Source organism: Myxine glutinosa, chromosome 12, assembly GCF_964187855.1.
Source record: "Myxine glutinosa chromosome 12, kmMyxGlut1.1, whole genome shotgun sequence".
In the NCBI taxonomy this organism is placed as follows: domain Eukaryota; kingdom Metazoa; phylum Chordata; class Myxini; order Myxiniformes; family Myxinidae; genus Myxine; species Myxine glutinosa.
Window position 1 is genome coordinate 45,103,080 of NC_136272.1, and position 15,000 is coordinate 45,118,079.

Genomic DNA, 15,000 nt, shown 5'->3' on the forward strand with positions numbered 1-15,000 from the left:
CTCATAAAGTCGCACATAGCCCTCTTGGCAATCCCATAAGGCTATGACCAGGAAAGGTTTACCAAGATGTTGGTCGTGCTCAGCCCAGCCCAGCATAGTTTTAATTGCTCACCTATTATCGATTTTCGTGGATGTTTTTACGAGTGACTGATGATGATGATGACGATTATGAGACCAGGGAAAAATCATGACCAGCCCCCACGCTTTAACATCGTGGGTTGGAGCAGCAGTATCCATGACCCACTGCCACCACCCAACCATTCCCATACTTAGCATGGATTTGCCAGGTTGATGAAACCAACTGCACACTGCCTCTTGATCACAAACCCAGTCGTGAGAGTTTTCATATGAGGCGTGAGTTTTTCAAAAATTGCATGAGGACTCTGTACACGAATGTGTATTGGGAGATCGTTTGAACCACAAATGCTCGCCGTTCTCGAAGCATGCTCAGCACCTCCGGGACATCCTGGCACTAAGGAAAAGAACAAAAATGTGAAAAACGTTCCACTATTTGGCTACAAAATTAGAATAGAAAAATTGCAAATAAAGGTTTATAGGTCAGGCACCTCATTGTGCTCCAAGCAGGCAATCATGAGCTCTGTAAGGATGACTACGCCGGTTCGGCCCACACCAGCGCTGCAATGCACAACCACGGGTGGGTCTCCAAGCCTGCCCAGCTCCTGAGTGTTGTTTGTATGCCTTCGTACGGACTTTATTTCCTCCAGGTAGTCTGTGGATGGGGCATCAGTGGTGAGACGAGGACACCATGCTTTCAGGAACACTGGGCAGCAAAATGAGGGGATAAGTAAGTTAATGAATGAAAATAAACCTCTGGCAACAGAAAAAGCTTTCCATGAATGACAGAGTTGTGAGAATAAAAAAGCCAACTTGAGCAGTGGGGAGGGTGAGGGGAAAACGAGGAGGAAGTTATTTGGCTTGATGATCAATGAGGGCAAATGAAAGTGATGAGATAGTTACCAAGAAATCCAGGGATATCCTCTGGGCAGCCATGGTCAGGCCAGTCGGTGTACTGCAAGTGCCACACCGTGCGCTCGGGTCCGTCCGGCAGGTGTTTCAACTTGAGGCCAGTAGTGGCATAGCGGCCGTAGTCCGTGCAGAAACGAGTGGTAACCTTATAATGGCCATACGTCACAGAGCTGTGTCTGGAGCCCAGCTTGGGCCAGTAGCGATGACACTTCTGCTTCCCTCCCTCCTACGGAGTGAGATTTCCACAAAAAAAAAAAGCTCTTCTGACAATTACAAAACATTTGGTTGATATAGGATGACAAATCCTAGATAAGTCTGCAAGAACGACTATAATTTACAATACAAATAAAACCCCAGAAACTGACCTCTTCTGCAGTAACCATGGCGATAACATTAACACCCTCCTCCCACACCATCTGCCAGAAGTCCTGACAAGTACCAGCGAGGGGTCCCTGGGTAGCAATATAATTCCAATGCTCTCCAGCAATATCCATCTGCAGGTTGTGCCGTCAAACAAGGGCAGCTTTTGATGGCAATATCTCAACAAGCATCACAATTCTTATAAATACAACATCAATAGCTGGCAAATGTTCCTTATATATGCTGTTATCAAGCAATGATGCTTTAACCAACATGCCAGATGTCAACTCTTCCATAACTCAGGTGGTGCAACAGGTGGTGGACATTTAGTTCAACCACCACTACTGACGTATATAACCACAACAAGTCCCTCTCAAACGCAACCATGCTAATTCACAGCAGCAAGAGTGAGGGCCTCAGGTGGTGTTCCATACCTCAGGTGGTGGACAGAATATGCCCACGGCTTGCATTAAGCTCAACCTTGACAGAACCAAACAATTCCAGGAAGGAGCACATAGGAAGGCTGAGAACAACACAACAGACCTGGATGTGTGAGGCATTGATGTATCCCGTTGGGTTGTCCTTGCTGGTTACCAGCTGCACTCTATTCCCTTCGTATGGAAGCACGTCACGAAAGCGATTTCGCTCGACATTGTCGCTGAGCTGTGCCGTGTCGCAGCGAGCACCCACGAGCCGCTTGGGAACCTGCTCAAACTCCATTAGAACGGTACCCTGGTCAATGCGTGATTCCAGCTGCTTACACTGATGGTGGAGGAGAAGAGACATTATGTGCCAAATTTGCAAAAAGCGTTTAGCGAGCATCTTGCTAACACATGCCTAACTAACGCTTTAACTCTGACAAAAACATCTAAATAGCAATTTACGAAGGGAGATAAACAGCGGATTAGTTGTGCGCATCCAAACAGCCGATTAGCCTGCGAAACATCACACATTAAGTTTTGCTTGTGATTAAGTTTTGATCGCGCATTACATAATCAATCTTCGACGATTGGCGACTAACTGAGTGGGTGGTCATTGCAGGATTAGTGATTCTACATGTATCTTAACTCTTAAATACCTTTCGTAAATTCAGCTCTGCATCTCTGCACCAATGTATGTAAAAAAAAAAAGATAACTCTTGAATCAAGCATGAAGGCTAAACTTAACATTTTTACAGCGTAGCCCGTAGGACAAAGCCATCTATAACAGTGTTTGTCTGTCCTTCACAAACGTACACCAATCAGAGCTGAGGATCTGGTTACATGACACGGGTGAAGTGATGCGATTACGCCTGTGATGTCATTATGGTGCAAGACGGCCGACTCCAAACATATCGTCGAACCTGTTATATATCACAATCTGCATGCTCTACCTTTACATTTTTCATTCAGTGTGAAACACATACCGATTGTTAAAGTGAATATCAAATATCGAAAGCATAGGCATTACGGGGTCTTCCATTCCAACGACACAGTACATATAGGCCTTAGGCTTCATGCATTCATAGCTCACCTTCCGGCCGCTTCAGACAAATTAGCCCAGGTTTCATAATACAGTAGTATCGTTTTCGAAATAATAATAACGTTAATAATAATAATAATAATATAGTAAATACAATTGTAACACTGCAATCCCTTTGTTGTGACTGCAAAGCTACTGGACTGCGGTGTATGGTTGGTTCATTGTTGACTCGAAACATATAGAATTAGAGCAATGCGACTGTGTCGTCCCACCCAGGTCATACTATCCTCTTCAACTAAAGTATCAAACAAGCCCGGCTACGCTGCTGTTAGACTTTCGCTCGTTTATGTTACAATCTCCTGGCATCTGTTAATTGTTTATGCCCTGTTGGTATGAAGCTGCACGACAAAAGGGAGTAAATTGGTAGCAAAACAGCCATCCTAACCCTGTTGTCCAAAGGAATGCCTGGAGTCAAAGAGGTCTCATCTTTGCTCTCCTCAGGAAGGGGGACTGCAGATATGGACAAGCCGTTCATCATGGCCATTTTCAATGGGCCCAACTTTTTTGCGTCAGCTGTACTGACACGTTTCTTCTCCATGCTCTGCAAGGAAGAGCAGAGGGTAAATTAGGTCATAGGAAGGGTTGGAAGGATGAGAAAAGTTTGATGTAGATTGTGAGGTGGGAGAGGGAGGAGGTAAAGGGGGAGAGAAGGGAGAAATGCATGTTCCACAACTCCTAAATTACAATAACCCCACTGAACAATATGGCCAGGGATGTATATAACAAGACTCACTCGCAGCAAAAATTCCGTCTCGACGATGTTATCGGTGACAGAGTAAAGTTCCGAAACAGGACGCTCACGAGGTGGTTCTGTACGCACGCGTTCCTTTACGGCAGCCATCAAATCTGGCTCTGAGAGGCAGGGCACAAGAGAACTGGCACCACCAGAATTCATCCTCGTTTCACCAGACCATGGCATCATTCCTCCAGGAGGGATGGCCACTCCAACTGGGAATCTCAGCATCTGTGGCTGTCAAAACAAGCTGTTATTTTCACATGTTATCAACTGAATGAGGTAGAGAAAGAGGCAGAAGCGTGGGATGAGGTTTGTACCGACGGTGGCATGGGACTGATGGGTGGAAGCTCATTGCTGAAGCGACGTGGTAGTGCTGTGTGGCCAGGGTACTGCGGTGGTGGATGGCGAGGTATCTGGGCTAGAGCCGCTTGCAACCTTGCATTGTACTGGGCCTCAGAAAGTGCGGTCTGCCCTGCAGTGACATCAAAACCACCATTCTGCTCCTCCTGCTCACCATCTCCATCGCCCTGAAACAAAATGAATGAACCTATGACTTTCACATTATAGAGAATAGACAATGAGAAACAAAAACCGATGACACTTTGGGGCATATGTGATGGATAACAAGCATTCTGAGTATTGCGCTGTAATACATGTCCCCTACCAAAGTTCAAAGTGCCATAACTTTGTCAAAAATGATCGAATATGCAAATTTATGCACGGTTGATGCTGGTTTTCAAACTTGATCTGAGGTATGCTGAGACACGTGTGTCACGCCTCGCCTCGTTGATAAGCCCGCAAGGTCGCTCCATGGAGCGGCCTGCACGTATTGCACTGTGTGAATTATATAAATTATTACCAACTCACAGTCTGAGGTACTAGCGATTCAAGAGATATCCATTTTTTTTAAAATATTTTCGTTTAATTAACGATATCTGCCAAACCACGTGCGCTATCGCAAATTCCAAAAGGACATTTTAGTAGACTGATATGCTGAACAGATTTGTGAAGTTTCCCCTCGATTGGATCAAAAATGAGGGAGGGGCTCGGTTTTAAAGGTTCATGTTTAAAAACGTCATAACTCTGAAACCATCAGTAATTTATTATATTTTTCGGTTCACGATCAATGATCGATGTGTATATATATATATGTTGCTCGGCTTGGCTCCGCCCCTCCGGAAAGCGCGCGCTGTGTCGCGCTGTTGACGTTCGCGAGACGAGGCTGAGGACGCGCAGTGCGGCTTGAGGAGAACTCGAGAATAAACAAGAGATATCATTTTTTTATTATTTTTTTTCGTTTAATTAACGATATCTGCCAAACCACGTGCCCTATCGCAAATTCCAAAAGGACATTTTAGTGCTGAACAGATTTGTGAAGTTTCCCCTCGATTGGATCAAAAATGAGGGAGGGGCTCGGTTTTAAAGGTTCATGCTTAAAAACGTCATAACTCTGAAACCATCAGTAATTTATTATATTTTTCGGTTCACGATCAATGATCGATGTGTGTGTGTATATATATATATATATATATATGTTGCTCGGCTTGGCTCCGCCCCTCCGGAAAGCGCACGCTGTGTCGCGCTGTTGACGTTCGCGAGACGAGGCTGAGGACGCGCAGTGCGGCTTGAGGAGAACTCGAGAATAAACAAGAGATATCATTTTTTTTTTTTTCTCGTTTAATTAACGATATCTGCCAAACCACGTGCCCTATCGCAAATTCCAAAAGGACATTTTAGTGCTGAACAGATCTGTGAAGTTTCCCCTCGATTGGATCAAAAATTATGGAGGAGCTCGGTTTTAAAGGTTCATGCTTAAAAACGTCATAACTCTGAAACCATGTGACGCATGACATCATGCTCGCTGACTTTTTTGTTCATCATCGGTATGCGATTCTGCCTGCAAAGTTTTTGGCCTCAATCTGTTCAGCCGTTGTAGAGAAAAAGGGGTTTTCGTGTTTTCACGAAAAACAATATGGCGGCCGAACCACGTGACCTGTGACGTCATAATTACCATTAAAATATTCTACAGACCGAGTCCATCATATGGTGAAGATTTTATCTCAATCGGTCCTATTATTGCAGAGAAATTGGTTTTTTAAGGAAATTAAAACTTAAAATGGCACTGAGTTAAGGATCATCAGAATTATCAGAATTACCAAAGTTCAAAGTGCCATAACTTTGTTAAAAATGATCGAAACGTCGTGAAGTTCAAACTCGACCTGTAACTTATCATGAGGAAACCATGTACCAAGTTTGAAATCATTAGCATTAAGCGTTTAGAAAAAAAGTCCGGAAAACTGTTCTTTGCGTGACGGACTGACGGACGGAGGGGAAGGCGTGCAAACCTATAGTCCCCTCCGGTGTACACCGGTAGGGGACTAATAAGAGCTGCATTTGGTATGAGAACAACTAATTGGACAATTGCTCAAATACATACCTCACCCTCACTCTCGCTGCTGTGAATTAGCATGGTTGCGTTTGAGAGGGACTTGTTGTGGTTATATGTTGGTGGTGGTGGTGGTTGAACTGAAGCTGAAGACTGGGCTCCAGGAGGCTGAGGCGGTAGGCCGTTGGGTTGGGGCGGTGCTGAGATTGTCTGGGGAATTGCCTGGTGTGTCGGTGGAGGCACGGGGAAAACGTTTGCATCACCAGTCTCCCCACGGCGACCAAGTGCAAGAGAATCCATGTCCAGGGTGAGACCCGGCATGGGTCCAACATGTGGGACGGCACCTAAACTGTTGCGTTTCCGAACACCACGAAAGCGCTGCAAGGGTTCGCTGACCTCCAGTAGACTGCGGTGGACAACTGGCAGGCTGTCCTCCTGAGAAAACCAAGAGGGTGGAAATCAGACTAAGGCAAGATACAGGGTGATCACAAAGCACCAGCCAAAAGTAAAAAAAAAAAGAAAAAAAGAAAAGAAAAGCAAATCACTGGGAGGTGAAGGAGGATTAAACCAAACATAATATAAATTACATCCTGATGCTACCCCAGTTGATCTATAAATCTCTCTATTCCTCCACAAAGGTGCATCAAAATTTACCTTCGAGTGGATAGGCATAGTCTTGTAACTTATAAAACTGAAAGGCATTCGTTTTTAGTGTTAAAAACAAAGACTCATGATCACATGTTTCTTGCTTTCATGCACATGCTGTAAAAGTGTTGAGGTTTTGCAGTTCTCTTTTAAGTTTATTTAATCCATATTTAAATTTAGCAAACAAGAAAGTTCCAATGCTTCAAAATGGACCCACAATAAATATCCAGGCTTATTTATTTTCTTTCTCATCTGGGCAATATCTCAGGCACCTTTTGAGCTAGGTAGCTGATATTTGGACATGACAATGACCAAGTGATTTGGCTGTAAAGGGTATTATTTTGATTTATTGATTAATTAATTAATCGATTAATGATTTCATTATTCGATGAATGACTTAATTTTTTTTTAAAATTTTAGTTACAGATTCTGATGAAATGGTGGTGGTTTATGTATTCTATTAGCCAATTGATTAACTATTTAATTTTTTTTAATGATTATTATTTTTTAATATTCATTCATTATTAATCATTTATTTATTTTCTTTCTCATCTGGGCAATATCTCAGGCACCTTTTGAGCTCGGAAGCTAATATTTGGACATGACTGACCAAGTGACATGGCTATAAAAGATATTTTAGATTGATTGATTAATCATTTAATCGATTAATTATTTTATTGATTAATCCATTCATTATTTAATTTTTTTATTAATGACTTTTTAAATTAAATTTCTAAAAGATACATCTTTGGATGAAGCACTAGTGGTTTAGTTATGCTATTAGCCAATTGATTAAGAAAATATTTTATGATAATCTTTTATTGATTTTAATTATGCAATTAATCAATCAATTATTGTACACCTCTCCCTCCCAATGCAGTCTCTATGAGCCGCGTTGTCGGATATTTAATTATTTGGCATGGGGGCGGTGTACTTTGAATGTATCTGTACTTGTTTTTCTTTGTTTTTTTTTAGGTTCTTTAGGTCTTTAGGATAACTTTAATTGGTCTATGCATTTCATAACTTGTATCTTATAATTATTAATTTGATTTATAATAATATTTATTATTATCGGAACCTATTGTTGTAATTATTGTTACCTGTTAACATTCTCTTAATTGAAATTGTAACTGACTTTTTGTGTGACTGACTTCAGACTTTTTGTTCAGACTTTTTGTTGTGCTCTTTGCAATAAACCAAAATGAAGTAAACATGAAAAAAAAATAGTTTATTGGCTGCTCGACATCTATCTACTATAAATGGATTAGGGGAGTGTGTGTGTGTGTGTGTGTGTGTCATGTTTTTTGTGGAGTTCTACAGGAGCTTTCCAATTTGGAATGTGTTGCACTGAAATGATTGTTATCACCTCCTGAGTTGATTAGGCTAATTAACTACAAAGAATCTGGAAGAATTCCCATGTTTATAAACGCGTGCCGTGTTATGGTGTATAGAGCAGCTTTATAGGCCCTTCCATGGCATGGCATTCCAATTACAAAATGAAAAAGAAAAATAATGATAGATAACATTGTAACAAAGCATATATTAATACTAAAAATATTAACAACAATAATAATAGTAGTGTAGCGACCCATGGGTCCCCCAAAGCTCGAGACCAGCAACATAATCTCCTTGCCCCAGCCGGTGACGTAACCGGCGGACAAACCGCGGCGCCGAGGTTATAATTGCTTGCACCTGTCGGTCACATGACCACCAAAGCGTGCCTCGCCTAAGAGGCGTGGCTTTGGTTCTGACGTATGCTTTTTGGCTTGGATTATATGTATGCGAACCCGATAAACGGGCTTTCAGAGTTCCCGAGTTGATTATACATTAAACATCTCAGACGACTTTGTGTCTTGTCCGTCACTTCGTCCGTCTCAAGCAGGAGCACTGCACCTTCAGTAGCATCATTTGGCAATAATAATGAACGTATAACCCCTCCCCCACCCCTACGCCCTGGCCCAAGCACATTTTGGCTTGGTGAAAGGCAAGCTAATGCTCAAGCACTGCAGCAGGCAGGTATCACGTGACCTGAAGGGCATGAAGGCTACAAGGCCATGAAGAGCAATGAAGATTTGGTCCAATGGACCAAAATCAAACCCACTAGTTACTAAAAGGGGTAACATCCGTTCGTACGAGTGTCACGCTTCATTCCGAAGGTTTCCTACTGGATATATATATATATATATATATATATATATATATATATATATATATATATATATATATATATACACACATGTCCTAAAGACTTCCACACCAGAGGCAAATTAATACTTGGAGGGGAAATTTGTCTGGCGAAGTGCGTGTGCAAAGTGATTAAGGTACCGTTTTTGAAAGAACAATTCATACAAACTTAAGTTTATGAATACAAATAAAAGTCCAGGTCTAAATTGAAGCACCAAGTATGATCGTTGTTGTTGCAGAATTCCTGAGTTTGATTCTAATCAATCTCTGAAACAAGGAACCATAGCTTCCTACTTCGACAACAGCTCAACATTCCATATCTGGATTTGTGAGGTTACCTGAAAGGTCTGCACAGCATGCAAAACTCGGCGTGCAGCCAAGTCGGGGTTGCTGCCTCCTGCACGCTGCTGCAGAGTCAGGTTAGGTGTACTAGCGGCTGGTCGTGGTTGAGGATATGGAGGTGGTGGGAGGCCGGAGGGGGCACCTGTACGTTGGTGGTGTGTAGGTGCCACACGCTGGGACTGTGAGGACAAGTGGCTACGCAGAGGTCGTGTTGCCGTGTGGCCTTGGGACTAAGAGACGGCATTAGAGGAGGAACCAAATCACGAAGCATAATGGTGGGTAATGGATCATCTACGTATTATGTCAAATTACGTACACTACAAGGAAGAAAGGAAAATAGTGGGAGGGGAATGGAGGGGTAAGATAGTCAGTTTTGGTTTATTTTTGCACCGGTAATTTGTAGATGGCAAATAACAAAGAAAATCTGACAATGAAATACGAAACTATTCACAAGTTACCTGAAAATGACCTTGAAAAATGAAAGTTTTTGAAAGAAAATGAAAAAAAAAAAGTCTGGCAAACAATGACCTACCTGAAAAGCATAGCGGGGCGCTTGCCCGGTGTACTGTGGTGGGGGCTCACGAATCTCCGGCTGGCTGTATACAAGGCCCTCAGCAGGCCGCATGTACGCATGTGCACTGCCAAGGTTAAGGCTGCGCAGTGAACGGCTGTTCCTTTCCCTGGCACCACCGACACCTCCACCCGAGTACAGAGGCCCAACTTCTCCGCTCCGCAGTTGCCTCACGACAGTCTCATAGTCAGGTGTAGGCCGATAAGATGGCACAACAATAGCGCTGTGGCGATGGTTTGGTACATAGTCTACGCGAACAGGCACAAGGCAGTCACTGCCAGCAAGGCTAGTGTCCGAGGATACTGGGGAGCGCTGCGGAAGGTAAATTGTCGGTTGCGCAAGGAGCGATGTGAGGCTCGGAGTGCTGTATACGCTGCCGTTCTGTGCCTGTAGCCCACTGTAATCGGGTCCAACTCGGTCAAGGCTCGTCTGTGAGCGGAAGAAGAGGCTATCCTGCTGAAGCCCCAGGTGAATGTTGTCTAAAAGGACAGAGAGAACTGTTACGTATTTGTGAAATGTAAGCAGGTCTGGGGGATTTTAAATGCAACCCATGATCCGAGTTCTGTCACAAAACAAGACCAAAAGTCTCAGAGCGGCACAGCCGGGCTTGTAAAATATTATAAACCACAAACACATATTATATTATTAGCTTTTTAAACAGTTGCCAATGCTGTTTATAACATTAAACAAAGAAATTTGGAGGAATCCAGACATCCATGAGGTAAGTTTTACTTACAGAACTGAGCGAAGATCGACTGTAATCGACATACCCCACAAGGGTCGGAGGTGTACTCATTTACGAAGCAGCTAGCTAGCGCTTGCCAAGCCAGCCGTTCCTTAAGGGTTTTGAATGGAGTGTTTGCTCGAATGCTTAAACCACTTGGCGATCTCTCCACAAGAACCTTTGTAAAGGAACACACCCCCAATGTTCTTGAGACCCGACCATAGATCAACTATAATAATCTATATACCCCAAAGAGGAAAGATCTCTCCTGCCACTCCCAAAGTGAGCAGGTGTTTACGCCATCATGGCATCATATACGTAATGATGTAGAATGATGGCCGGACACAAAACTGTCGCTACTTTAATATATACAAGGTATATATATATACAGTCACGTGAAAAAGTAAGTACACCCTGTGTAAAGTTTTGACTTTTTCAACATATTTCAACATACAGCTATTTGATCTTCATTTCAACAATATTGAAAGATAAAGGTGATATAATATAACAAATATCATGAAACATTTACATTTTGTAGTCCATTGTATAATTTAAATAAACATAAATGCAAATTTCGCATGTGGAAAAAGTAAGTACACCCCTACATTTATCACTACTTCAAATACCTAAAATTAGAATCAGGTGCACCAGCTCAGGTGCAAATGATTAGAACATCGTTAGAGAGGATCTTGGAGGAACCTGTCTTATTTAAACCTCAGACATTATTTTGGTTTGCTCTTTGTTGTTGAAGTGTGCGGCGTCACCATGCCAAGATCAAAAGAGCTCTCTGAGGCCTTCAGAAAGAAGGTTATAGATGCCTACGAGTCTGGGAAGGGATTTAAAACAATCTCCAAACAATTTGAAATCAATCACTCGACTGTCCGGAAGATCATGTACAAGTGGAGAAGATTCCAAACAACTTCCAACTTGTTCAGGCCAGGCCGCCCCAGCAAGTTCAGCCCGAGAGCAGACCGCAAGATGCTGAAAAAAGTGTCTAAGAACCCAAGAGTGTCATCACGGGACCTACAGGTAGCTCTTGCCACTGTTGATGTCAAAGTGCACGAGTCTACCATTAGAAAGAGGCTGCACAAATTTGATCTGCATGGGAGGTGTGCCAGGAGGAAACCTTTGCTGTCCAGAAAGAACATCAGGGCAAGACTAAAGTTTGCCAATGAACACCGAGGCAAAGACCAGCACTTCTGGAACAATGTGCTCTGGACAGATGAGTCAAAGGTAGAGCTATTTGGCCACAGTACCAGAAGACATGTTTGGCGAAAACCAAAGACAGCATTTTACCACAAGAACCTGATACCATCTGTAAAGCATGGTGGTGGAAATATTATGATTTGGGGCAGCATTGCTGCATCAGGGCCTGGGCAGCTCAAAATCATAGAATCCACTATGAATTCTTCATTGTACCAGAGGGTGCTTGAGGACAATGTGAGGCCATCTGTCAGAAAGTTGAAGCTCAACCGAAGGTGAACCTTGCAACATGACAATGACCCTAAACATACCAGTAAATCCACCAAGGAATGGCTGAAAAGAAAGATATGGAGGGTTCTGGAATAGCCAAGTCGAAGCCCAGATCTAAATCCCATCGAGATGTTGTGGGGGGGATTTGAAACGAGCTGTGCATGCAAGAAACCCCTCAAACATCGCACAGCTGAAAGAATTCTGCATGGAGGAGTGAGCAAAAATTTCTCCCAGTCGATGTCAGAGACTGGTAGACAGTTATAAGAAACGCCTACTTGAGGTTGTTTCTGCCAAAGGGGGCAATACCACCTATTTGAGCCAAGGGTGTACTTACTTTTTCCACATGCGAAATTTGCATTTATGTTTATTTAAATTATACAATGGACTACAAAATGTAAATGTTTCATGATATTTGTTATATTATATCACCTTTATCTATCAATATTGTTGAAATGAAGATCAAATAGCTGTATGTTGAAATATGTTGAAAAAGTCAAAACTTTACATGGGGTGTACTTACTTTTTCACGTGAATATATATATATATATATATATATATATATATATATATATATATATATATATATATATATATATATATATATATATATATATATATATATATATGTTATATATATATATATATGTGTATATATATATATTAACCTCCAGTAACGTTGCAGTCACTACAGAGGGATTAGTGTTACGATTAGATTTACTATAATAATAACGTTACGTTATTATTATGAAAATTATATTCTTTTAAAAAAACCGAGGTGAATTCCTTACTTCTGCGGTTGCACCGCTTCAATCCATCAACTTTCCATTCACGACATTGGGATTAAAGTGTTATGGTTATATGTACTATAATATTATTATTACTACGAAAACGATACTACTGAAACGATATCACTATTAAGAAACCTGGGCTTAATTTGTCCGAAGCAGAAGATGAGTCATAACGCCTAAGGCCTATACGTACCGTATTGTATTGTTAGAAGAGCCATAACGCCAATGCTTTTGATATTTGATGGTCATTTTAACAATCGGTTTGTTTGTGTTTCACACTGAATGAAAAACGTAGAGGTAGAGCATGGCGATTGTGATATATGACAGGTTCGACGATATGTTCGGCTTGAATGAAATATAAATCAAAATGGCGGTGCGTAGAGAGTCAGCCGCAGCACCACCGTAATTACATCAGACGTAATCACATCACCCTGTCATGTGACCAGATTCTCAGCTGATTGGGTATACGTTTGAGGGGACATACATACAAACATACATACATACGGACAAACACTGTTCTAGACGGCTCTGTCCGATGGACTACGCCGTAAAAACAAAACGTGTTGCAACCGACTGGCATTTTCTGTGCAAACTTTAATAGTTCAATGTCTCCAGCCTGGCAGATTTGATTTCTCAAAAGCATAATTTTTCATACCTTGAGATGAGAGATGAGGTTCCATATATCCCTCACCACCCTGCATTTGTACTGGAGGCACGATTATTGGCTGCTGCCTCTGCATAAGATAAAGGTGGGTGCGTGTGGCAAGAGAAGATGTGATGATCTCGAGCGTTATACTTTTAGGATTCAAATCAAAATGCACTTTTTCAGCAAATTGCAGATTGTTGTTAACTGGATAGGCCTTTAGGATAAATTTTGATCATCATCAGGCAATTACAAAATAAATTCTTACATTAATTTATTTAGCTATTATATCAAAATCATATTGGAGAAGAGTCAATTTCAATAAGAATCTACTAACTTATTATGTTGAGAAATGGTGTAAAGGGCTGATAGAAGTTGCAAAAAATTCTGTTTTGCACAAGGGTATGTACATACCATGGAAAGTCGTGTTTGCATCGAATGCCTTCTAAACAGTGATGGAGACGTTTTCTGCATTTGCCTTAAAGAAATAGACAGGAAATGTTTGTTATTTCAAAGGTTAAGGGAGAGTGGAAACAAACAAAAATAGGGAGGAGATACAAGGTCCGATTCGATCTAATCACAGCAAACCCGTGCAAAAGCAAAGAATGAGGGCAGACAAAGAAAAATGGCACGATATTCTGCAGTTACAAGATGTTCCTTTGTTAAGAAAACTGCATTCAATTTCCACCCACACGTGCTTGAACCCCTGGTCAGTCACAGCACGCGGCTTACATGTACGCAGAGAACACAGAGTGTTTCCTCTTGCCTTCCAATAGCAAAGGAGAGCTATATGGTACTGTACTGCAAGCAGATGAAAGGAGAGGATAGGCAGGAACGTAAAATCCAAGCAACATATGCATTTCTATTTTCTACAGGGTCGAGAACTCATGGAAGAGGTTGGACATAAATCACATACAGAACTAGAACGATACTCGGTAGAGCGCATGCCTCCGCCAGGGTGAACAGTTTACTTTTTGTATCCCACTGATAGGCTGGATCCACATCCAGACCTGAACCAAAATTTAATCAGCCTGTTCTTGTAACCTACCCAACTCATCCACCAAGTTTTGTCATAATCCATCCACAACGTTTTGAGACATCATAATATATGTCGTTTTGTCACTATCTCTCAATTGTGAAGAATCACTTTAAAATTCTAGTAGCCGGATCCGGATCCTCACAAAAATCTAACCATTTCGTCCTTGTCACATCCACTATCTCTCTGCCAAATTTCGTCCAAATCCATCCATAACTTTTTGAGATATCCTGCTATGTGTCGTTTTTGGCCTTATCGCCCAATGGTGTAGAATCACTTAGAAAAATTAAATAATTCTCATGTCTGAATCCACATTCAGACCTTCACCAAAATCGAACCGATTAGTCCTCGTCACACACACAACCTGCCCACCAAGTTTCGTCCAAATCGGTCCACAACTTTTTGAGATATCCTGATGTGTATCGTTTTTTGGCCTTATCTCCCAATGGTGAAGAATCACTTAAAATTCTACTAGCCGAATCCGAATCCGGATATTCACCAAAATCTAATCATTTTGTCATCACATACGCTACACATCTCTGCCAAATTTCGTCCGAATCCGTCCACAACCTTTTGAGATATCTTGTTCACAAACAGACAGACA

At 41.8% G+C, this 15,000-nt stretch overlaps 1 protein-coding gene across 3 annotated transcripts in view; it reads right to left on the minus strand.

Annotated features, from left to right (window-relative positions):
• Positions 1–15,000, minus strand: part of LOC137437872 (tyrosine-protein phosphatase non-receptor type 21) — a 99,666-nt gene that overhangs the window by 1,930 nt on the left and 82,736 nt on the right. The window contains exons 11-24 of one of the 3 annotated variants that reach the window (XM_068132557.2): positions 14,093–14,161; positions 13,775–13,838; positions 13,373–13,451; positions 9,694–10,211; positions 9,158–9,391; positions 6,042–6,425; positions 3,922–4,131; positions 3,602–3,838; positions 3,254–3,409; positions 1,891–2,109; positions 1,353–1,481; positions 979–1,213; positions 567–730; positions 1–472 (exon numbers count right to left, since the gene is read on the minus strand). The exon at positions 1–472 is cut by the window's left edge and continues 1,930 nt beyond it. In XM_068132557.2, the coding sequence (XP_067988658.1) occupies positions 344–472; positions 567–730; positions 979–1,213; positions 1,353–1,481; positions 1,891–2,109; positions 3,254–3,409; positions 3,602–3,838; positions 3,922–4,131; positions 6,042–6,425; positions 9,158–9,391; positions 9,694–10,211; positions 13,373–13,451; positions 13,775–13,838; positions 14,093–14,161 (2,827 nt within the window). In that variant the 3' untranslated portion in view covers positions 1–343. Of the gene's footprint in view, positions 473–566; positions 782–978; positions 1,214–1,352; positions 1,482–1,890; positions 2,110–3,253; positions 3,410–3,601; positions 3,839–3,921; positions 4,132–6,041; positions 6,426–9,157; positions 9,392–9,693; positions 10,212–13,372; positions 13,452–13,774; positions 13,839–14,092; positions 14,162–15,000 lie in introns of all 3 variants that reach the window. The other 2 variants (XM_068132556.2, XM_068132558.2) reach the window with 2 other exon arrangements.